This window comes from Pongo pygmaeus, chromosome 2 (genome assembly GCF_028885625.2).
Source record: "Pongo pygmaeus isolate AG05252 chromosome 2, NHGRI_mPonPyg2-v2.0_pri, whole genome shotgun sequence".
NCBI classification, from domain to species: Eukaryota; Metazoa; Chordata; class Mammalia; order Primates; family Hominidae; genus Pongo; species Pongo pygmaeus.
In genome coordinates this window covers 125,366,979-125,392,467 of record NC_085930.1, presented here as the reverse complement: position 1 = coordinate 125,392,467, position 25,489 = coordinate 125,366,979, and the positions used below count along the sequence as shown (strand labels likewise).

The window sequence follows — 25,489 nt, the reverse complement described above, 5'->3', positions numbered from 1 at the left end:
AAACAAATAGCATATATTTTGTCCCCTAAAACAATTTTCAATGACTAAACATACACTCTATTTAAATGCAGGAGTTCTTGTTAGCACTTTTGTTATCTATCTTCTTTACCCTTAGACTATCTACATAGATCCCCTTGTGTATTTCAAAGGCATATATTTCACAATGGGAACCATAGCTTTAAATATATTCCTGGCATTAAAATTTCACTTGGGTATGCTGTATTAGTACAGAACAAAGTATTTTCAAAATGTTGCATTTTGAAATAAGTTCAGGGCAGGAATAGAAGAGAAACTTCAACTTTAAAAAAAAACTAGGTGAAAAATTGTGATAATATTTCAGGTTATTTTCAAAGAAAGTTTTATTGAATTCTGAATACTATGGTATATCGTTAGCTTTTTAAGTGAAACCATTTGAAAGATTATAGTAGGTTTGACATTTTTTGTATATATTTAACTTTTAAGTTCAGGGGTACATGTGCAGGCTTGTTATATAGGTAAACTTGTGTCCATGGGGATGTGTTATAAAGATATTTCATAACCCAGGTATTAAGCCTAGTACACATTAGTTATTTTTCCTGATCCCTTTCCTCCTCCCACCTTCCACCCTCTGATAAACCCCAATGTGTGTTGTTCTTCTCTATGTGCCCATGTATTCTTATCAATTAGCTCCCACTTATAAGGGAGAACATGCGGTATTTGATTTTGCTCCTGCATTAGTTTGCTAATGCTAATGGCATCCAGCTCTATCCATGTCCCTGCAAAGGACTGATCTCACTCTTTTCTATGGCTGCATAGTATTCCATGGTGTACAGGTACCATATTTTCTTTATTGCAGTGTACAGGTGCCACATTTTCTTTACCACATTTTCTTTATCCACATTTTCTTTATACCATTGATGGGCATTTAGGTTGAGTCATTGTCTTTGCTATTGTGAATGGTGTTGAACACACGTGTGCATGTGTCTTTATAACAGAATGATTTATATTCCTTTGGGTATATACCCAGTAATGAGATTGCTGGGTTGAATGATATTTCTGCCCCTAGGTCTTTGAGCGATCACCACACTGTCTTCCACAATGGTTGAACTAATTTACACTCCTACCAACAGTGTATAAGCATTCCTATTTCTCCTCAACCTCACCACCATCTGCTATTTTTTGACTTTTTAATAGCAGCCATTCTGACTAGTGTGAGATGGTATCTCATGGTTTTGATTTGCATTTCTCTAATGATCAGTGATGTTGAACTATTTTTCATATGTAGGTTGGCTGCATGTATGTCTTCTTTTGAAAATTGTCTGTTTGTGTCCTTTGCCCACTTTTTAATGGTTTTTTTTTTCTTGTGAACTTGTTTAAGTTCCCTATAGATGGTGGTTATTAGACCTTTGTCAGATGGTGGATATTAGACCTTTGTCAGATGCATAGATTGCAAAAATTTTCTTCCATTCAGTAAGTTCTCTGCTCACTCTGTTGATAGTTTCTATTGCTGTGCTCTTTGGTTTAATTAGATCCCATTTGTCAATTTTTGCTGTGTTGTAATTGCTTTTGGTGTCTTCATTGTGAAATCTTTGCCCATGCCTATGTCCTGAATGGTATTGCCTGGGTTGTCTTCCAGGGTTTTTATAGTTTTAGGTTTTACATTTAAGTCTTGAATCCATCTTGAGTTAATTTTTGTATATGGTATAAGGAAGTGGGGCAGGGTCCAGTTTCAATTTTCTGCATATGGCTAGCCAGTTCCCCCAGTACCATTTATTAAGTAGGGAATCCTTTCCTCTTTTTTTTTTTTGAGACAGAGTCTTGCCCTGTTGCCCAGGCTGGAGTGCAATGGCGCGATCCAGCTCACTGCAAGCTCCACCTCCCAGGTTCAAACGATTCTCCTGCCTCAGCCTCCCAAGTAGTTGGGATTACAGGCACATGCCACCATACCCGGCTAATTTTTTGTATCTTTAGTAGAGATGGGGTTTCACCATGTTGGCCAGGCTGGTCTTGAACTTCCCATTGCTTGTTTTTGTCAGGTTTATTGAAGATCAGATAGTTGTAGGTATATGGCGTTATTTCTGAGTTCTTTATTCTGTTCCATTGATCTATGGACATGACATATTTTTAACTCTAAAAAGAAGATGATTGCCACATAAAATGATAACTTTTATTTATTAATTTGTTTAGATGGAGTCTCGCTCTGTTGCCCAGGCTGGAGTGCAGTGGCGCAATCTTGGCTCACCGCAACCTCCGCCTCCTGGGTTCTAGCAATTCTCCTGCCTCAGCCTTCCGAGTAGCTGGGATTACAGGTGCCCGCCACCATGCCCAGCTAATTTTTGTATTTTAGTAGAGACGAGGTTTCACCATATTGGCCAGGCTGGTCTCCAACTCCTGACCTCAGGTGATCCACCCGCCTTGGCCTCCCAAAGTGCTGGGATCACAGGTGTGAGATAGTTTTTATTAAACTTAAATATGTTTAAATTGTTTTCTGCTTAGTGATTATAATCATTTTATATTTTACAAGCCCCTTTCTGTCTTTATTACTTTAAGTTCTAAACAGATTACTCTATGGATAGAAGGATCCGGACTTTGATGCTGACTGAATTTTAAAGTAGGAATGATTTTTTTTCTCCTTTGGAAAACTTTAATTTATATTTAGAAAAAATGTATATGTGAAAAGATTTTATTTGAGAAAAAATTTAAATTTCAACCCAACCACCTAAGTTTAGGATTTAAAGCAAATAAGTAGGTTTGAAAAGAGTGGAAAATGAATGACAAGTACACTACTCAGGTTTACTCTGAGACCAGGAGAAGAGACATTTATTACTACAAATGCAATTTTATTACTGTGCTGAAAATATAATGTCTCTGTTTATTAGCAATAAAGATTGAACTCACTGTATTGTCACAAATACAATTTTATGGCTTGCACAGACTATACATTTCTCTTAATCACAAAAGCCTTTTAGACATTTAATTTTTTGAACATTAATAGTTTTAAGTAATATAGTCATTTACTTTTTAAACTTATGTCTATTTCTCACCAGGGGTAGACTTGCTCTCTCAATTAGCGGTGGGTCCTTTGACATTCTTGCCTGTCTGGAGACTCTGAAGAAGGATTATTTCTGATTGGTTTTGCAGCAATAGCTCATTTTCTTGCTGAAAGTCTGATTATTTTTACATGCAGAGTTTTATGTAATTCAGACTGGTTCTTGAGAGCCATATGCCTAACAGCTTTCATTTTGTCTCTTAAGTAGTCAAAATGGAGGGGCATGAACTTTCAGGACTTCAGAATTCCAGGAGTTTAGTCTTTGCAGTAACAGGCTCACAATTCACTATTCACTATCTCCAAAATAGTCATGTAATCCTTGTGTCTGCTTAGCATCCAGTGTAGATTCTGGTAAAGTATTCAGCTTCTTTCTGTATTCAAAAGTAGTTTTGAGAGATAAGTAGCCACTGTTTAGATATTTCACCAAAGGTGAATAACTTAGCAGCAATCCACTTTTTAACCCAGTAACTTTAAAGGTTTCTTCACCTAACAATTTCTTTTTCCAACCTAGAAATAAATTACCCCAATATTTAGCCTATAGTCTTCCTACCATGCAGAAATTAGTACAGTATTTCATCTGATGCAACTCTCTCATTGTTGAAATATACAGGATCTTTAAATATATGTAAATATGGACCCAATCAGATTATAACAGTCTCACCCTCATAATTTAGTTGCACTGTTTTAGTTGTAATAACTACTACCATAACTAAGTAATTCTGCTGGGGCTAGAAAATTTTTTATCTTATATAGAAACATTCATTTTAATTATACTTCTAAAAATAAATAGACCATTATCCATGTAATCTCTTTATAATTCAGCTTTAGGATTTTATAAGATTAAGACTTTCTTACATGCTCTACATTTTAGAATTGATGTCCTTATTTCTAACTTTTTTCCAGAATTATTTCTATTGTAAAAAAATTGACTTGATTTTTTAGAGCAGTTTTAAGTTCACAGAAAATTGAGTGGAAAGTACAGAGAGTTCCCATATATCTCCTCCTCACAATCTCTAAACACACGACCTCCCCCACTGTCAACATCCCATACCATGAGATCTATTTGTTACAATTCATGAACCTACACTGACACGTCATTATCACCCAAAGTCCTTAGTTTACATTAGGGTTTACTCTTGCTGTTATGCATTCTGTGGGTTTGGAGAAATGTATAATGACCTGTATCCACCATTATAGTATCATATAGAGTAGTTTCACTTCTCTAAAAATCCTTTGTGTTCCAGCTGTTTGTTTCTACCTCCCCCTTATTCCCTGGAAACTACTGATTTTTGTTATCTGTCTCCATAGTTTTGGCTTTTCCAGAATGTCATATGGTTAGAATCATATGGTATGTGACCTTTTCAGATTGGCTTCTTTCTCTTAGTAATATGCATTTAAGTTTCTTCCATGTATTTGCATGGCTTGATAGATCTTTTTTAAATTAGTGCTGAATAATACCCATTGTCTGTATGTACCGTGATTTTTTAAAATCATTCACCTATGAAAGGACATCTTGGTTGCTTTTAAATTTTGGCAACTATGAATAAAGCTGCTGTAAACATATATGTGCAAGTTTTTGTGTGGACAGATGTTTTCAACTTCTTTTGATAAATACCAAGGAACACAATTGCTGATCATATGGTGAGATATGTTCAATTTTTAAAGAAACTACCAAACTGTCTTCCAAAATGACTGCACCATTTTGCATTCCCACCAGCAATGAATGAGAGTTCCTGTTGCTCCACATCCTCATCAATATTTGGTGGTGTCGGTGTTTTGGGTTTTGGCCACTCTAATAGGTGTGTGGTGGCACCTCATAAGTGTTTCAATTTGCAATTTCCTAATGACATATGATGTTGAACATCCTTTCATATACTTATTTGCCACCTTTCTATCTTCTTTGGTGAGGTGTTTTCTGAGATATTTTGCTCATTTTTCAATCGGATTGTTCATTTTTTTGCTGCAGAGGTTTTAAGAGTTCTTTGTATATTTTAGATGTCACTCTTTTATAGGTCTTCTGCAAATACTTGCTCCCAATATGTGGCTTATCTTTTCCATTCTCTTGACAGAATCTTTGGCAGAGCAGACATTTTAAATTTTAATGAAGTCTAGTTTATCAATTATTTCTTTCATGGACCTTGCCTTTGGTGTTGTATCTAAATGTTATTGCCATGCATGAGGTCATCTAGGTTTTCTCTTTTATCTTCTAGGAGTTTTATAATTTTGCATTTCGCCGTATGATTCATTTTGAGTTCCGTTTTGTGAAAGGTGTAAGATCAGTGTCTAAATTTACTTTTTTTGTGTGTGGATGTCCAGTTGTTCCTGCACCACTGGTTCAAAAGACTGTCTGCTCCATTGTATCACCTTTGCTCCTTTATCAAATATCTATTGACTATATTTATGTGGGTCTATTTTTGGGTTCTTTATTCTGTTCTGTTGATCTATTTGTCTGTTCTTTTGCCAATACCACACTGTATTGATTACTGTAGTTTCATAGTAAGTCTTCAAGTTGGGTAGTGTCAGTTCTCCAGAATTGTTCTTCTCCTTCCATATTGGGTTGGCTATTCTGGGTCTTTTGCCTTTCCATAAAAATTTTAGAATCAGTTTGTTGATTTCACAAAATAACTTGCTAGCATTTTTATTGGGATTATATTGAATTTATATATCAAGTTGGGAAGAACTGACATCTTGACAATATTGAGTCTTCTTATCCATGAATATGGAATATCTTCAAGTTTATTTAGTTCTTTTTTGATTTATTTTATCAGAGTTTGGTAGTTTTCCTCATTTAGATCTTGAACTTCTTTTTAGATTTATGCTTAATTAATTCACTTTCAGGTTTGCCAATGTAAATTCTAATGTGTTTTCATTTCAAATTCTACTTGTTTGGTACTACTATGTCAGAAATCTATTTATTTTTGCATATTAACCTTGTATCCTGCAACCTTGCTATAATCTATTATTAATTACAGGGTTTTTTTGGTCTGTTCTTTTGGATTTACTACATAGACAATCATATCATGTGCAAAGAGAGTTTTATTTCTTCCTTCCAAATCTGTATATCTTTTATTTTCATTTATTGTCTTACTGCGTTATCTAGGCATTCCAGTACAATATTGAGAAGAGTGGTGACGGAGAAAACCCTTGACTTGTTCTTCATCTTAGCATGACAGCTTCTAGTTTGTTACCATTAAATGTGATATTAGCTTTAGATGTTTTGTAAATGCTCTTTATGAAGCTGAGGAAGTTCCCATCTTCCTTGTTTCCTGAGGTTTTTTTTTTTCATATGCTTTTCTGTGATCTGTTTACATGGTCATGTGATTTTTCTTCTTTACGCTGTTGATGCGATTGATTGATTACATTAATTGGTTTCCAATTTTTGAACTACCTTGCATTGAATGAGTTAGGAAGTACTTTCTCTGCTTATATCTTCTGGAAAAGGTTACGGAGAATTGGCATAACTTCTTCCTGTGTGTTTGATAGCATTCACCAGTGAACCCATCTGGGCTTGCTGCTTTTTGTTTGAGAAGGTTATTATATTGATTCAATTTCTTTAATAGTTGTAGGCCTATTCAGATTGCCTGTTTCTTTTTGCGAAAATTTTAGCAGAGTGTCTCTTTCAAGAAATTGATCCATTTCATCTAGGTTATAAAATTTATGGGCATAGAGTTGTTCATAATGTTCCTTTATTTTCTTTTAATGTCCATGGGATTTGTTATAATGTCTACCTCTTTCATTTCTAATATTAGTAATTTGTGCCTTCCTGCCTCTCTCCCTTTCCTCCTTCCTTCCTGTCTCCCTCCCTCCCTCCCTTCTTCCCTTCCTTTCTTCCTTCTTTCCTTCCTTCCTGCCTGCCTCCCTGTCTTCCTTCCGTCCTGTCTTCCTGTCTTCCTTCCTTCTTGCCTGCCTGCCTTCTTTCCTTCCTTCCTTCCTTCCTCTCTAGAGTCATCAATTTTACTGATCTTTCAAAGAGCTAGCCTATGGTTGTATTGATTTTTCTCTATCTACTGTCTTCAATTTCATTGGTTTCTGCTCTTTTATTTTTTTTTCTTCTGCTTACTTTGGATTTAGCCTGTTCTTTTTCTTCTGGTTTCCAAAGTAGAAGCTTAGATTATTGATTTTAGAGCTTTTTTCTTTTCTAATAGATGAATTCAATGCTATAAATTTTCCTCTGAACATTGCTTTTGCTGCATCCCATGATTGATAAGTTGCACTTTCATTTTCATTTAGTTCAAAATATTTTAAAATTTTTCTTGAGTTTTTTTTTCTCTTTGATCTATGTGTTACTTAGAAGTGTGTTCCTTAATCTCCAAGTATTTTGGATTTCCACCTATCTCTCTGTTACCAGTTTCTGGCTTAATTCCATTTTGGTCTGTGAGGAGACATCATATTGTATCTATTCTTTTAAATGTGTTAAGGTATTTTTTATGGCCCAGGATGTGGTCTTTTTTTCTGAATGTTTCATGTGGGCATAAGAAGGATGTGTATTCTGCTGTTGTTGGATGAAGGAGATTACAGATGTCAAATATATCCAGTTGATTGGTGGTGCTTTTGAGTTCAACTGTGTCTTTACTGATTTTCTTTTTGCTGCATTTGTTCATTTCTGATAGAGGGCTGTTGAAGCCTCTAGCTATAATAGTAGATTTATTTATATCTCTCTGTAGTTCCATCAGTTTTTGCCTCTCATATTTTGATGCTCTGTTGTTAGGTGCATGTACATTAAAGGTTGCAAGTCTTCTTGGAGTATTGACCTTTTTATTATTATGTATGACCATCTTTATTCTTGATAACTAAACTTGCTCTGAAGTCTGCTCTGTTTCAAATTAATATAACTCCTCCTACTTCATTTTCATTAGGGTTAGCATGATATATTTTTTCTTTTAATTCATCCATCTAGGCCATTAATGTTTAAAATGATTATTTTTAATATCATTGATTAATAGTTGTCATATTTGTTATTATTTTCTATTTATTGCCCTTTTTCTTTGTTACTGTTTTTGTCTTTCACTCTTTTTCTTTGTGAATTTTAGATTTTATATAATTCCATTTTCTTCCCTCTTGACATATCAATTATCAATTATACTTTTTTAAAACTTTTTTGAGTGGTGCCCTTTTTCTTTGTTACTGTTTTTGTCTTTCACTCTTTTTCTGTCTTTGTGGTTTTGAGATTTTAAATAATTCCATTTTCTTCCCTGTTAGCATACCAATTATCAGTTATACTTTTTTAAAAACTTTTTTAGTGGTTGCCCTAGAGTTTGCAATATACATTTACAACTAATTCAAATCCCACTTACAAATAATTATCCTGTTTCATGGGTAGTACAAATATCTTATAATGACAGTCTATGCCTTCTCATCCCTGGTATCATTGCTATCATTCATTTTACTTATATATAAGCATATATGCACACACACACATAAGATATATGCATAAGTATACATAATTAAGTATATCATGATTATTTTAAAAACACTTATCTGTTAGATCAATTAAGAATAAGAGAAGTAAAAAGTTTTTACTTTACCTTTACTTATTCAGTTTTCAGTGCTCTTCTTGTCTTTGTGTAGATCTGAACTTCTAGCCTATATTATTTTTCTTCTCTTGGAAGGATTTCTTTTAGTGTTTCTTGCAAGGCAGTTCTATTGGCAACAAATGCCTCCTTTTTTTTTGCCTGGGAAAGTCTTTATTTCTCCTTCACTTTTGAAAAATAGTTTCACAGGCCATGCACTGTGGCTCAGGCCTGCAATCCCAGCACTTTGGGAGGCTGAGACAGGAGGATCACTTGAGCCCAGAGTTGGAGACCAGCCTGGGTAACATGGTGAGATTCCGTCTCTATAAAAAATTCAAAAATTAGCCAGGTATTCATCTGTAGTTCCAGCTATGCAGGAGACTGAGTGGGAGGATCGCTTGAGCCTGGGAGGTCAAGGCTGCGGTGAGCCATGATTGTGCTACTGCACTCTGACCTGAGTACAGAGTGAGACCCTATCTCAAAAGAAAAAAAAAAAAAAAGGTAATTTCAGAGTGTAGAATTCCAGGTGGCTGGGTTATTTTGTCAACACTTTATTTTGTTCAACTCTTTTATCGATTGCATGGTTTTTAAGGAAAAGTTAGATGTAATTCTTATCTTTTCTTTTGGTAAGATTTTTTTTCTCTGACTTCTTTCAAGATTTTATTTTTAATCTTTTATTTTCTGCAGTTTGAATATGATATGCAGATTTTTGGCATTTATATTACTTAGTGTTTCCTGAGCTTCTGGATATATGGTTTGGCATCTGATATTAATTTGGGGGAAATTATCAGTTATTATTGTATCAAATTTTTTTTGGTTCCTGTATCTCTTTTCATTCTGGTATGCCTATTACATGTATGTCACACTTTTCTAGTTGTCCCACAGTTCTTGGATATTCTGTTATATTATTTTTTTCAGTCCTTTCTCTTTTTCAGTTTTTTCGTTTTGGTGGTTGTTATTGATATATCCTGAAGCTCAAAGATTGTTTTCTTAGCCATGTCAAGTCTACTGATGAGCGCATCAAACACGTTCTTCATTTATGTTACAGTATTTTGCTCTCAAGCATTTCTTGTGAATCTTTCTTAGAATTTTCATTTCTTTGCTTACGTTACCTATCTGTTATTGCATATTGTCTACTTTTAACACTGTAGCTTTTAGTGTATTAGTCATAGTTGTTTTAAATTCATGAGCTGATAATCCCATCATCTCTGCCATATCTTGATCTGGTCCTGCTGCTTGCTCTGTCTCTTCAAATTTTCTTTTTTGCCTTTTAGTATGCTTATAAATTTTTATTGAAAGGTGGGCATGATGTTCTGGGTAAAATAACGGCAATCATGATAGTTTAGCAGTGTAGTGGTAAGACATGAAGGGGAGGGAAAGCATTCTGTGTTCCTATGATAAAGTCTCAGTCCTAGGCTGTAAACTTCATAAGGGCTTTCCCTCCAACCCCCCTTTTTTTTCTTCACCTACATAGGTGGTAAAGGATGGCTAGAAGGGGATGGAGTTGAGTATTTTGCTTCCCCCAGGTCAGGCTGGGGTTAGGCTTTGAAAATCCCTCAATAGGTTAGGCTCTGGTAAAATAGTTTCTCCTCAGGGCAGGCCTTGCTAAGAAGTACAGAATGGTCTGATATATTATTTCAAAATGATTACTTTTCTCCTCCCCCTGATGGAAGCCAGGAGATATTTCCCTAATCTTCTCTGTGAGAACCTGGTAGAGCTCCTACACATAAAACTCAATAAAAGGGTGCCCCTCCCACCATGACTAGGTCCCCCTGGAGTTTTTGTCTCAGGCTTGTTCCCACAGAGCTTCTAGCAATTTGTCAATTAAAGTTCAGGTTTTCCTACCGCTATACTAGTTTCCATCCTGCTCAGGTTGGTTGTGATTCTCTGTATTTACCTGTCTTTTTCTCCAAATTTGGGGACATCAGTTTGCCCTGTGACCTCACTTCTCCAAAGGATCTAAGAAGAGTTGTTCGTTTTTCATTTTGCTCACCTTTGTACATGTTGTTGGACTCTAGTGGGGACTTCTAATCTCCTTACATGCCAGACCAGAAACTGGACTGTCCTCTATGTTTTTACGAAAATGCTCTCAGCTATCACATTTAAACAAACAAAAACTAACAATTTTTTGAGTCCATGAATACACAAGGTTTAAAAAAATTATTTAAATAAGAGAAATCATTGAATTATGTTAATATTTGTATTTCTCCCTAATACGGTTGTAAGTAAAAAATAAATAACATCTGTTCTGGGTCATGAGTCAAAACCACCTCTACTCATTTAGAACATTTTCATTTACTACCTGCAGCTCCTCTTTTGCACTTTAAAAATATGACTTGGCTATAGCTCAAAGGAGGAGTGAAGGCCCTTTTCATTATCCACATCTACATTTCCTGTTAACTGCTTTTCACTCTTTATGATGAGAGTCCCTACATGCAGAGATTTCTGAAGGAAGGAAATTAAATCTTTCTCACAAGAGAAAATTTAGCTTTTAGAAAGTTGTTAATTTTTGCTAAAGTTGAACATAGACCTACTGTTATTATTAGTAAAGAAATTACTACTGATCACAATGTTTTAAGTATTACATAAGAATTTTCCTTTGGCATTTGAAAATCAACGTGGTCGTTGATACTCCCCAAGGTACTCTACTTTTATTGGAAGATGGTTTTTATAACTTTTGAACATAAAAAACTCCTTGAACAACAGTTCACATATTTCTGTTCCCAATTTATTGCCATGTTAGAAAATTTACATAAGAATGAGGTATATTTTGACAGGAAACATAGCAAACATCCATTTTGGTTAACTCTATACCATCCAGATACATAGACTCCAATTTTAGTTTTTGAGTTTCTTTTTGTTCAATTTTAACTATTTTTAATGATTGACATTTCATCATGACTTTCATCCTTATTAGAGGTTTTCAAAAGAACAAAGAGTAAATTTACTTTTTTTTAAAGATACAACAAAACTTATTCCATCTTGTAATTACCATAAGGTTCTACTGGGTCCTTTACACATGATTAATCCCAAAATATACTATGAGATTTTAGTGATCTTATTTTTTCCTATTTCTTGAAACATGTGCTATTTTATTATTATTCATCAATTATTTCCAACTATGTTAAAAAGATGAAAATAATTATTTAGATAGAAGAATGGTGGAGTCACCTAAAAAGATGATACAATAGTGAAATATATAATCACTAAAGTGTTTTTCCTAGTATTCCAAAGATCAAGATCTCTCTCTTTCTTTCTCTCTCTTTCACACATGCACACACACACACACACACACACACCCCATCTCTATTAGCTAAAATGGAAGTGAATATTTGTTGATTATATGTTATCTTCAGACATTGTTTTAGGAGTTTTAATTAAGTAGATTATATTATTTAAATCTCACAATATACTAGTGAGGTAATCGTTTTTACTCCTGGACCTAATTAAATGAAAGAGCTTTTGTACAACAAAGGAAACTATCAACAGAGTAAATAGACAGCCTACAGAATGGGAGAAAATATTCGCAAACTCTGCATCTGAAAAAGGTCTGATGTCCAGCATTTATAATAAGCAAAAAATAACCCCATTAAAAAGTGGGAAAAGGACATGAACAGACACTTTTCAAAAGAAGACATATATGTGGCTAATGAGCATATGAAAAAATGCTCAACATCACTGGCCATTAGAGAAATGCAAATCAAAACCATAATGAGATACTATCTCACACCAGTCAGAATGGTTATTAATAAAAAGTCAAAAAATAACAAATACTGGCGAGGTTGCAGAGAAAAGGGAATGCTACATACTACTTGTGGTAATGTAATTTAGTTCAGTGACTGTGCAAAGCAGTTTGGCAATTTTTCAAAGATCTTAAAACAGAACCATCATTTGACCCAGCAATCCCATTTTTGGGATCTATACCCAAAGAAATATAAATCATTCTACCATGAAGAAACATGCACACATATGTTCATTGCAGCACTATTTTCAATAGAAAAGACATGGAATTAACTTAGATGCCCATCAATTGTAGACTGGATAAAGAAAATATGGTACATATTCACTATGGAATACTATGCAGTCATGTAAAAGAACAAAATAATGTCCTTTCAGCAACATGTTTGGGACTGGAGGCCATTATCCTAAGCAAGATAATGTAGGAACAGACAATCAAGTGCTGCATGTTGTCACTTATAAGTGAGAACTAAACATTGAGTACACGTGGTCACAAAGAAGGAAACAACACTGGGGTCTACATGAGGGTGGAGGGTGGAAAGAGGGTGAGGATTGAAAAACTATCTATCAGGTACTATGCTATATAGCAAACCTGTACATGTAACCCTGAAACTAAAAGTTTAAGAAAAATAATTATTACCCCTGGTTTATCAATAAAGAGAGTCTAAGAGCATATACATTGTTTTATATCTTACAGTGTCTAATATAGTAGCTGATACCAAGTAAATAATCAGTTTATTTTAATTAATAAATTACATTAATTTTTTAAGGTAAAATGTATATTTCCGATTCAGATGAGATTTTGGATGAAAGGATGAAATACATATACATTTTTAATTATAAGTAATGTTGAACACTTGCTGCATATAAAATGTGGTCCCTGCTTTTGAGGAATATTCTAGTTTCACAGAATACTTAGACATGTTCATAACTAACCATAATACAAGGAAGAAAGTTTCATGGCTTTATATGACTATGATTTTGCAAAAGAGGTGGAGTTTTATCCTAATCAGAGGAATATCTGTAGTAGCACATAACCTTATACATTCATCAGTGGAGAGAAAGAGTGTTCCAGAAAGAGGGATCATCTTAAATATACAGCTTGATATAGGAAAGAGGATAGTTTACATGTAACCACCTGGTTGTAGGCATGAATATAGTAACCTGTTCCTCTGAGTTTCTATACTTTATGACAACAGTTGTAACCAATAGATACATATACACACATACATACTTTAGCACATCTCAAAATAATATCCTGGGATGTTTTTTATGAACTATTTGATTACTAATTATTCTGTTTTTAGGAGCGGTATAATGAGACAATGTACTAAATTTAGGAGTGGTATAATGAGAAAATGTACTAGTAGTTTCCATTCTTGCTGAATCTTTCTCTGAGGCACTGTTGGCAGCTCAGTGGTCCCAAATGGAGACGGCAGACATTCTGGAAAAATTAGAGGCTTGTGATCAGATGGTTCTGGCCAAGCTGCATGACCTCAGGCAGGGTACCTTATTTACCTCAGCTGTGAAGTGAGGAGGGACTGCATACTTTACAAGGTTATAATGAGAATTAAATAAGATATCTATATAAAGTCTTTGTCCCATGTCCAGCATATAATAGATAGATATGAAAATGGAGATAGCTGGGATTCAGTTCTAGATCCTATATACTCCAGAGCACACAAGCTCCCCAGAACCTAGAAATAAGGTATACTAGACACCAACTTGAGGACATCCAACTAACCAACTTTAAGAGAGGAGATTTGCCAAATAAGTATAAAAATGTTCATATTACTACTTTTGGATTGCATTGCTCTACTAAACAATGGGCAGCTCAGTTTACTAGCATGTTAATTAAAGGGACAACTGGAACAAAATACTGTTATAATAGTAATGAGAAAGTAGAAAATTCTAATTGTGTAACTCAGTATTTATTTGAACAGGAACATAGGCACTTTTTTGAAGCAGCCATGTTTCATTGTCTTACAGATAAATCCAAAACACATGACAAAGTTGCTGCACTGGTCAAGAAAAGGGTAAGATTGTGTTTTATTATATAAAATATACAAACTTCAAATTTCATTTAACACTATTCTTTAAAGAAAATTATATTATTTAAAAACAATGACATACAATCCATTTTTTCTTCTAAATGTTACTTCAGTATATGTTTCCTTTCTTAGGTTAATACTAGGAAATTAATATTTATGGTTACTTATATTAATGTTATCGGACTGTCAGAAATTAGAACAATAGAGAACTGTAAGTAAACAAGTAAATGAGTGTTTTTACTTAAATTATATTTCATATACGTACTCATATACTAAAATATTTTTATATACTATATTACTCTAATGTGTGTACACAATCTCATAGAAAATTTAAGTAGAATTTACAGCTCAACATGGTGTCTACCTTAAACTTAAGTAGAGAACAATATCAGCCATCTTAATGAATTTTCTGAACCTGGAATTTTTTAAATGAAAATTGTCAATAGCATTTTTAAAGAATTATTACAATTTAATACATTATTTTGAATATTGTATTCAGAGAGTTGTTTAACTCTACTTACTGTCAAAAACTTGGTTGAGATAGGATGAATCTTGACATTCTCCTCAAGAGATGATGTTCTTACCGCTAAACAAAGAGAAAGAGTTGGTGCCTAAAACAAATACTTGTGGACATATACTAGTGCCACAATAAAAGGAATTATGATAGAACGAAAAGCCTATGGTGAGATTTCCCGTGTTGAGTGGTGAGGCAGAGCAGATCAAGGGAAGGTCAAGTGTAACCTCGAGGAACAGAAAAGGATGTTGGGCATGTATCTATAGATGATTAGGCAAAGGATGAGCACCATGTTTGTATTCTGTATTCTTTGTACATTTTATGAGTCCTTCTAAAATCAGGTTTTGTTTTATCTTTGTGATTTTTGGCTTATAAATATAGGAATCTTGGATTTTCACTGGCTGAATAATGTTCAGCTCCTTTGCAGAGAGGAATTCGGTATCATAGAAAACAAGGTTGCCCTTTATAAAAGAAAGGATATAGGCCTTGTGTGTTCATCTGGAGATTTAGACAGGAATATGTGAAGTAGTGCAGTATTGTTAATGTACATAGGTTTATTTCAATCTTTGCTAAATGATATTTAGAATCAAAGACTATAAAGATAGTAACTAGTGTTTCTATATATTGCTTTTATTTGTACCAGTTGTTCTTAACAAAGGTAGTACTATTCTCAGGCTCAGTGCCATGGGCCAGATCTGACCTTTAAACTATTTGTTGGCCTGCAATGAGATATGTACAGAAAGTAAGAGTAATCATTTATGAAGTTGTATGGTAATTTGATAGAATTTTTTTTTGTCTGTTGAATCTTATAGTATAAAATGGAGCTTGTATTTTTTAATATGTCTTTGTTTTTTATTTAATTTTTTTCTCTAGTAACTCATTTTTATTTTATTTAATAAAAGTATAGATCTTGGATAGACTGGGGAAAAAACTGATCCCTTACCACAGATAGTTTGAGAGATACTGTCTTAGGGGACATTTTAGAAATTTTTGGAGATGCTGTGGGTTATAGTAATTTTGGAGAATACAAGGTGTTTTACTAGGCAAGGATTAGAGACACTAGATATTCTGAGATGCATGGAACAGGGCTGTGTAAAACAACTGTCCAACATTTGGAATGATTTTGGATGTTCTGCTGGACTCAACAAACTACAAATATAATTTTATGTTGAGTTAATACAAAATAATACTGAAACACAGCATGTTAAGGCTAAAAGCCAAGGAATGAGAAGCCTTGTTATAGAGAAGCAAACTGACATAGAATAGACAAATTAAATGGTTCTTGAAATTATTGACTGTTTTACTGAACACTTTGTAACATTTTCAACTATATATTTAGCCATAAAGGGTAAAAGTGTAGTTACTGAGAAACCATGGAAGGAATTTACAGATATGTAACAGGAAATTTGAGATGGCTTTTCTCTTAAAACTAAATATTACTTACTAAATTAATACAGATATATGAAATGCATTGATTTCACTGAATTTTTAAAAATAAACATTTAGAAATATTTTTAGTGTTGCTAGCAAGATTATAAAACATTTCCACAAACATTGTCTTTCACTTCAGACCCCAAGGGGAAAACAAGGCAGACATTATTATCATTGTCTTATAAAGAAGGTCATTTGTGGTTAGAGAAGTTAAGGAACTTACTCTAGCCACATGGAACTTTTAGATATTTTTATTTAATCTTAATTAGTTTTTCTTAGTTCCTATTAAAATATTGACAAGGTAGCCTCATTAAGATTTGAATGTTAATTTCACTTAGTAAGGTAGCTTTTATTTTTCTTTAGTTTGGTTTTATGGATATTGAACACAATATTTTTAAAGACAGCACTGTTTTATATAAAATATTATAGATGTATAAAAGAAAGCTGTTGGTATGAAAGCAAAAGATAATGGCAAAATATATTAGGTAATTACTAAGTGCCAGGCACTACATACATGTTATTTCATTTTATTCCAACAACAATTATGGGGCATATTCAATACTATCTCTGGTTCACAAGTGAAGAAAACAGGCATAGGGATGTTGACCACTGCCAAAAACACAATGCGAAGATGGATGATAAAAAGTAAGTAATTGCTTCTAGAGCCCCTCATCCTGGGTTGAAAATCTTAGTAGTTTGTATTTTGTTTATTTATATAAATACATAAGTACTTACATACATTATATAATACATTATTTATGTAATATATAGTATTTATATACATTATATAATACATTATTTATATAATACATAAGTATTTATAGAAATAAACAAAATATAAACTGTTAAGATTTTCAACCCAGGGTGAGGGGCTCTCGAATCAATTATTTACTTTTTTATCATCCATCTTTGCATTGTGTTTTTGGCAGTGGTCAACATCCCTATGCCTGTTTTCTTCACTTGTGAACCACAGATAATACTTATATATTTATATAAACAAATGTGTATATACGTATAAATGTTTTGTGATTGTTTTATTTTTTACAATGAGATCTTATTATATATGTTACTCTATAGATTTAAATACTTAGATTAACAAATATAGACCTGTTTTTAACATTCTGCATAGCATACCATTGTAGATGTATCAAAGTTTTATTAACCAGTCATATATTGATGAATATGTAGATGTTATCAAATTCCTGGTGTGGTTTGGTGCTTCTGTAAGAAATGATTTAGTAAACATCCTTGGATATATATCCTTAAATGCTGGTACTATTATTTCTATAGGATAGATTCCCAAAGAAGAATTGGTGGGTCAAAACTACTCACAGTGTTTCCCTGCTTCCCTTGAATCAGGAGTGGACCTTGAGGAATAAGTTGTTAAAGTTATGAGTTGGCCTGTGCTGAGTTGTAGTATCAGTTGTTGCCACCTCTTTGAACCAAGATATAAGAGTGTTACCATCTTCAATACTATTCCTAAGTGCCTATTTTGATTGGCATTCCTGGGGTCAAGTATGAGACTTCTATCTACAAGCTTCTGCCCTTCACTTAGCTCCCCTTTTAGCTCTTCAGACATGTGTAATAGAGGTGTGTAGTACACGTGCACCTGCCTGATCACCTCTGCCCCAGTGGCAGCAGTCTGAATGAAAGAGACTCTGAGTAAGTCACACTAATCTCTCTGAGTTCCACTTGATAAAAAGGAGTAGGTCTAGATTCTGTAAGTCCCTTCCCACTCTAATATCCCGTGAACTACAAGATATTTACAACAGCTCATTAAGTATCTGTAGAATATCATAATACTTGTGCAGGCCAGAATTAATAGATATAATAAATATCTGAGTCAAGTGGGCCTAAGATAAATAATAAAATAAGGACTAAAAAACAATAGTGTACCCAGCTGATGGTGTTACCTGTAATAGATTTTGAAAGATGTTTGAATAGATATGTACATGTATGTATATATATTTATATACATATGTACGTGTGTGTGTGTGTATGTGTGTGTGTATTCAGGAAACAGTGTACTGTGGTGGAAGAATACAAACTTATAATTGAGACAACTCTGTCTTCAAGAGCTAGTTCTGCTACTTCGTTGTTGTGTCACCTTAGGAAAGTTAACCTAAACATCTTTTAGCCTCATTTAATCAATCTCTCTAAATTGGCAACAATAATAATTACCCTGTATGATTTTTATAGACTTTAATATACAAAGCAATTATAATAACATATAGTTACTATAATAGGTGGTTAATAAATGCTAGTACTTTTCTTCCAAATTTCTCCTTAGAAGGACATAGGAAGTAAGGATTTAAGAAAATTTTAAATTCTCAGACTTATAATAGTATCATAGTTCTATTAGTTAGGATTAGCTATGCCTTTTTTTTATTATACTTTAAGTTCTATGATACATGTGCAGAACATGCAGGTTTGTTACATAGGTATATATGTGCCATGGTGGTTTGCTGCACCCATCAACCCATCATCTACATTAGGTATTTCTCCTAATGCTATCCCTCCCCTAGCTAGCCACCCCTCAACAGGCCTCGGTGTGTGATGTTCCCATCCCTGTGTCCATGTGTTCATTGTTCAACTCCCATTTATGAGTGAGAACATGTGGTGTTTGGTTTTCTGTTCCTGTGTTCCTGTTGCAGCTTCATCCATGTCCCTGCAAAGGACATGAACTCATCCTTTTTTATGGCTGCATAGTATTCCATGGTGTATATGTGCCACATTTTCTTTATCCATTCTATCATTGATGGGCATTTGGATTGGTTCCAAGTCTTTGCTATTGTGAACAGTGCTGCAATAAACATATGTGTGCATGTGTCTTTATAGTAGCATGATTTATAATCCTTTGGGTATATACCCAGTAATGGGATTGCTGGGTCAAATGTTATTTCTGGTTCTAAATCCTTGAGGAATCACCACACTGTCTTCCACAGTGGTTGAACTAATTTATACTCCCACCAACAGTGTAAAAGTGTTCCTATTTCTCCACATCCTCTCCAGCACCTGTTGTTTCCTGAATTTTTAATGATCTCCATTCTAACTGGTGTGAGATGGTATCTCATTGTGGTTTTGATTTGCATTTCTCTAATGACCAGTGATGATGAGCTTATTTTCATATGTTTGTTGGCCACATAAATGTCTTCTTTTGAGAAGTGTCTGTTCATATCCTTCAACCACTTTTTGATGTGGTTGTTTGTTTTTTTCTTGTAAGTTTGTTTAAGTTACTTGTAGATTCTGGATATTAGCCCTTTGTCAGATGGATGGATTGCAAGAAATTTCTCCCATTCTGTAGGTTGCCTGTTCACTCTGATGATAATTTCTTTTGCTGTGCAGAAGCTCTTTAGTTTAATTAGATCCCATTTGTCAATTTTGGCTTTTGTTGCCATTGCTTTTGGTGTTTTAGTCATGAAGTCTTTGCCCATGCCTATTTCCTAAATGGTATTGCCTGGGTTTTCTTCTGAAAATTGCCTAATTATACCCTTACCCGTTTTTTCTTAGGCTTATATTTTTTCTGATTGATTTGTAGGCATAGACACTTATTAGTTATTAATAATTTGTCAATATGTTACAAACATTTTCTGATTTTCCTTTTAAATGTTTTGTAGTTCTTTTTCTGTATTTGTATAGTAAAATTGTCTCTTTTGGGGCTTTCAGTGTTTTTTTGACATGCTTTAAAAGACTGCTCTTTTATTAATATAAAATATGTTTCACAATTCACTTAACCTTTCTTCTATTGTTATTGGTAACACTGATGAAAAGCTTTATCAGTATAGCTTTCTCTCCTACCCTATTCGTGGAATTGTTTTTTTAAGGACAATTCCCAGTAGAAGGATTATGTTGAAGTGCTCTCACCATCAGTGCTTGCAAATGCCATAATTGTCATTGACAGGTATTAGTATAATAAAGATGTTGTTGCCAGTTTACATCATAATTTGTTGTTGTTTCTATGACACGAAGTAAAAAAAAATCTATGTACTAATTTAGGGAAAAATTTCCTGTTTATAATAGTACATGCATCCATGTAGAAACATAGTTTGGTTCTCTATCCATTTTTATTTAGTTTTTTCAATAGAGAATTTTACATATTTCCAATTAACTCTATCCCAGATATTGTTACTAACTGGAAAAGGATCTGTTTTTTAATTTTTTGTTTGCCTACAGAAATTATGTGTATCTTTTTCCCCAACACTTATTAATGCCAATAATTTAACTTACTATTTGAACAACAAAATTAAGGACCACTTTCTTGATTTATACATTTTGATATGAGGAATTTCAGCTATTATGTTTTCTGATAAAAAGTATTTCTCTCCAAAGTTATTACAAAAAATTTTCATAACAAGCAGAAAATTTTCATTAGCCCAATTAACAGGATAAGTTGCTTACATTTTATGACTAGATGTCTGGATATTTGTGTTAATTGCTAAGCTTGCTATTAATATGGAATTCAGGTATTGCAACTCACTTAATTTATTTGGCTTTATATGCATCCTTCCCAGAAGATAAATATATTGTAACAGATTCCTACTGCTGGGTTCTAGCCCTAGGCAGAGAGAAATCTCAGAAAAGAGTAGCAAGGAGCAGAACCCCTTGGGAAGAGTCGCAGTCAGGCTTCAAAACTCATTTAATTTCCTTTTGTATTCTACTTTGTGGGCATCATTCACCTTTCCATAGGCCAGTGTCCCCCAGACTTGAATCATTCAAGTATTCCATCACCATTTTGCCATTTTCAGTACTATTACTATAGTTTTCTTTTAGTTTTCAGAGAAGAAATTTTCAACAAATTGAGTTGAAAGATCTAACTGGCTTTTATTAGTGATTCATGAATCTGGCAGCATCTTCTCTATGAAATAGAAGGGTCCTCTGCTGGGATTAGCAGAATGATCAGCTTTTGTAAGGCAGCTCCAGCAGGAAGAAGGAAACAGCATTGTTCAAAAAACCAGATTGGTTAGCATCAGGTTACTTCAAGTTACTCTCCTTGTGTGGCTTAAAACAGAAGAGACTTTCTTATTATGCCAGCTCAGATTGACTGGGACCCTTATTATTGGTTGCTGTGAAATCTCCTGGTTTTTGGAAGACTGGCTCGTGTCTCAGTTCAGTTTGATTACATGACACCTAGTGCGAGTTACTCCATTCTAGTTTGGTTTGGATTATTGGAGCCTAGTGCAGGGGCACAGTCCACAACGATGACCTCCTATAAATTTTATTTAGCCAACTTGACTCAACTTTTTCATAATTTATTTTTTTATTGAAGTGAAATTTAAACACAGTGAAATGCAGAGATCTTAAGTGTACAGTTTGATATATTTTTCTTAAATATGTATACTCATAAAACTATCATCCAATCAAAATAAAGAATTTTCCTTACCCAGAAAGTTTCCTAATGTAAATTTTTATCCATTTTATCCATTTATTACTTTAAATCATCAGTGTAAATCTTAACATACAAAGTTCATTTTTCTTTTTTTCAGACAAGGCTGTCGCCCAGGCTGGCATACACTGGTGTGAACACGGATCACTGAAGCCTTCACCTCCTGGGCTCAAGTGATCCTTCTGCCTCAGCCTCCCAAGTAGCTGGGACCACAAGTGTGCACCACCATGCCCGGCTAATATTTGAATTTTTTTTATAGAGACAAGGTACTCCTGGGCTCAAATCATCCTCCCACCTTGGCCTCCCGTAGTGCTGGGATTACAGGCATGAGCCACCCACATCCCACCAGAAAGTTCTTTTCATACTAATTTCACTTGCCCTATGCTCAAACTCTGTAGCGGGAAACTACCTCCTTACAGGGCAGTATTAAAACACCCTTCCAGAGGGTGATTTTAAAAAGATACTCTTTAGTAACTTCATAACTAAACCTGCTTGGTTAAATTGCAAGATTTACCTCTTTTATCTTGAATTAAAGTCTATAGGAGTTCTATAGGATAACAATTAATAGTAAAATATTACAATTAGAGAAAATAGATAAATCTCTGATTCCAAATCCTTTTATACACCATTTATGAAGGCAAGCAAAGAATCCCTTGCTTCAGAATACCAATTTTCTGGTGCAGATCATTGTATTTGCTCCTTAAATTAAAAAAGAAAAAGTCTATGTTGAGACTTATATATTTGCTTAACCCTTTTTTGTATTTGATTTTCGCTTCATGGATCTGTCTTCAGCCAAACTGCCTACTTGTGGTTTTCACAAAATGGCCAGTGGGAGTGGGAGGAGCTGACGAGTACAGGGTAAATGCGTGTCAAGGGTGAGTATAGCAGAGTTGAAAACTCATTTGTTTTTCTCCCCTGGAGAGAAAACAATAGTATGTCATAGTGCGAAGACCACATTATTCCCCAAGTTCATAGGGCAAGTAGTGTAAGAAATGTTGGCTAGCAACTAGCTATAAGGGGAAGTTTTTCCATCCACAGGGCTGCTGGGCTGTTTATTGTTGCTAGGGTTGCAGTTGTAAGGGGCTGTTCTAAGAAAGTAGAAGTGGAGAGGGGTATAGTGATGCCTTCCTAAACCAGTGTTTTTTTCCCAGTGCAGTGAGTGGTTTGTCTGAGAAAATTCAGAGTTTAATTATGCAAATCTGGTTTTTGGTAAACAAAAATCGAGGTTTATCTATCAGTGATTTTCTCTAGTTGTTTAAAACTTGTTTTCATCCTTATTACTAAAAAGCAAACACAAAAGTATCCTTTTTGAATGTCACTGTTTATAATGACTAGTTTTGTATTAATTTTTCTCTGTACATAATGCCCATTTAAAAATTCAGTTGAGATTAGTTTACTTGGAATTTGAATTTGATGATACTTAAAATCTGGTGCTGCAGATTCTAAAAATTTGGTTTTCCATTCTATATTTTAACTTTGAGCCAGAAAGCAAGAATTATGATTCCACAAACAAAATCTTCGTCAAGTACCAGTTATCAAATGGTGAACAGCTGCCAGATGTTGTCCTTTGTTATTTGGACCTAAGGTTGTGGTATGCAGTTTTCTTCAATGCATTTTGCTGATTATATTTATTGAAAATGTAATCCTTTCTCTCTGATTCAGAGACACATAAGTCCTGTTTCCAACTTCAGACTCCACACAAAATGAATCTGAGTTCTCTCTGAAGTCTGGAATATTTCTTGCTCACCATCATCATCTTCACTCCATTCATTTAAAACCAAAACCAGTATTACCAATCAATAGGTTATTGATATAATATAGAATAGGAATTTGAATAATGAGTTTGTATTTTATAGATTGTAGCAATTACACTAGTTATATTAAGTGATTTTTCTATGCCTAATAGTTATACTACTATTCTGCTTGCAAAGGGGAGAGATATCACCGGAAAAAATACAATGTCAGTGAAAAGAAAATTGTCTTATAGCAGAATTCAAGCCTACAGTTTCAAATTTGTAAGCATTTGGCTTTTGTCCACAAGTCTTTCAACTTTTCATTTATGTTAAATGACACAGACCTATTTTCTTTCTTTAAAAACCTATAAATTACTACTTCTAAAATTATTTAAAATTATAATGATTTTGAGATGCTATTTGTCTTTTTATTTATGTAGTTAATACCTTTACTTTGCCAAGCAGGGTGGCTCATGCCCATAATCCTTGCACTTTGGAAGGCTGAGGCAGGTGGATCGCTTGAGCCCAGGAGTTCAAGACAAGCCTGGGTAACATGGTGAAACTTTTACTCTACTAAAAATTCAAAAATTATGCCAGATGTGGTGGCGTACATCTGTGGTCCCAGCTACTCAAGAGGCTGAGGTGGGAGGATCCCCTGAGCCTGGGAAGTTCAGGCTACCGTGAGCCAAGATCGCGCCACTGCACTCCAGCCTGGGTGACGGGAGTGAGACCCTATCTCAAATAATGATAATAATAATAATAATTCTTTCACTTTGTTCCAGAAATAATTTTCTGTATCATGAAATATTTATATTAGAAATACATCTTAAACTTATACTCTACTGTACTAGACAACATTTTAAAAATAATTTTTAAATGTTTTAGTTGTGCTATTGTGGAGAGTCTGTCTATTCTTATGTATGAGAGAGATCTTCTTATGCATTACACTGAAGGTAAATGCTTAAAGCATTTGACAATGATCCATGGGTTGAATAATCAGGCTGGTTATCCTTACTATTCTAGCTGACATAGAGAAAAATTATAAAACAAATAATGAAACATTTGACATTCATTTTTTTGTCCAGAAAAATAGCATAATATGGATGCTGTAACCACTGAATATTCTCTGCATCAGCTTTTTATTTTTATTTATTTTTTATTTTTATTATTATTATACTTTAAGTTTTAGGGTACATGTGCACCATGTGCAGGTTGGTTACATATGTATATGTGTGCCATGCTGGTGTGCTGCACCCATTAACTCGTCATTCAGCATTAGGTATATCTCCTAATGCTATCCCCCCCCACACCCGACAACAGTCCCCAGAGTGTGATGTTCCCCTTCCTGTGTCCATGTGTTCTCATTGTTCAATTCCCATCTATGAGTGAGAACATGCGGTGTTTGGTTTTTTGTCCTTGCGATAGTTTACTAAGAATGATGATTTCCAATTTCATCCATGTCCCTACAAACGACATGAACTCATCATTTTTTTATGACTGCATAGTATTCCATGGTGTATATGTGCCACGTTTTCTTAATCCAGTCTATCATTGTTGGACATTTGGGTTGGTTCCAAGTCTTTGCTATTATGAATAGTGCCGCAATAAACATACAACATAGGCATGGGCAAGGACTTCATGTCTAAAACACCAAAAGCAATGGCAACAAAAGCCAAAATTGACAAATGGGATCTAATTAAACTAAAGAGCTTTTGCACAGCAAAAGAAACTACCATCAGAGTGAACAGGCAACCTACAAAATGGGAGAAAATTTTCGCAACCTACTCATCTGACAAAGGGCTAATATCCAGAATCTACAATGAACTCAAACAAATGTACAAGAAAAAAACAAACAACCCCATCAAAAAGTGGGCGAAGGTTATGAGCAGACACTTCTCAAAAGAAGACATTTATGCAGCCAAAGACACATGAAAAAATGCTCATCATCACTGGCCATCAGAGAAATGCAAGTCAAAACCACAATGAGATACCATCTCACACCAGTTAGAATAGCAATCATTAAAAAGTCAGGAAACAAAAGGTGCTGGAGAGGATGTGGAGAAATGGGAACACTTTTACACTGTTGGTGGGACTGTAAACT

General features: G+C 34.2%; 1 protein-coding gene across 3 annotated transcripts in view; it reads left to right on the top strand.

The window, feature by feature from the left end:
• ZCWPW2 (zinc finger CW-type and PWWP domain containing 2) overlaps window positions 1–25,489 on the top strand; it is a 177,843-nt gene that overhangs the window by 130,950 nt on the left and 21,404 nt on the right. For all 3 annotated transcript variants that reach the window (XM_054480127.2, XM_054480129.2, XM_054480128.2), the window contains one exon: window positions 14,266–14,312. In XM_054480127.2, the coding sequence (XP_054336102.1) occupies window positions 14,266–14,312 (47 nt within the window). The remainder of the gene's footprint in view (window positions 1–14,265; window positions 14,313–25,489) is intronic.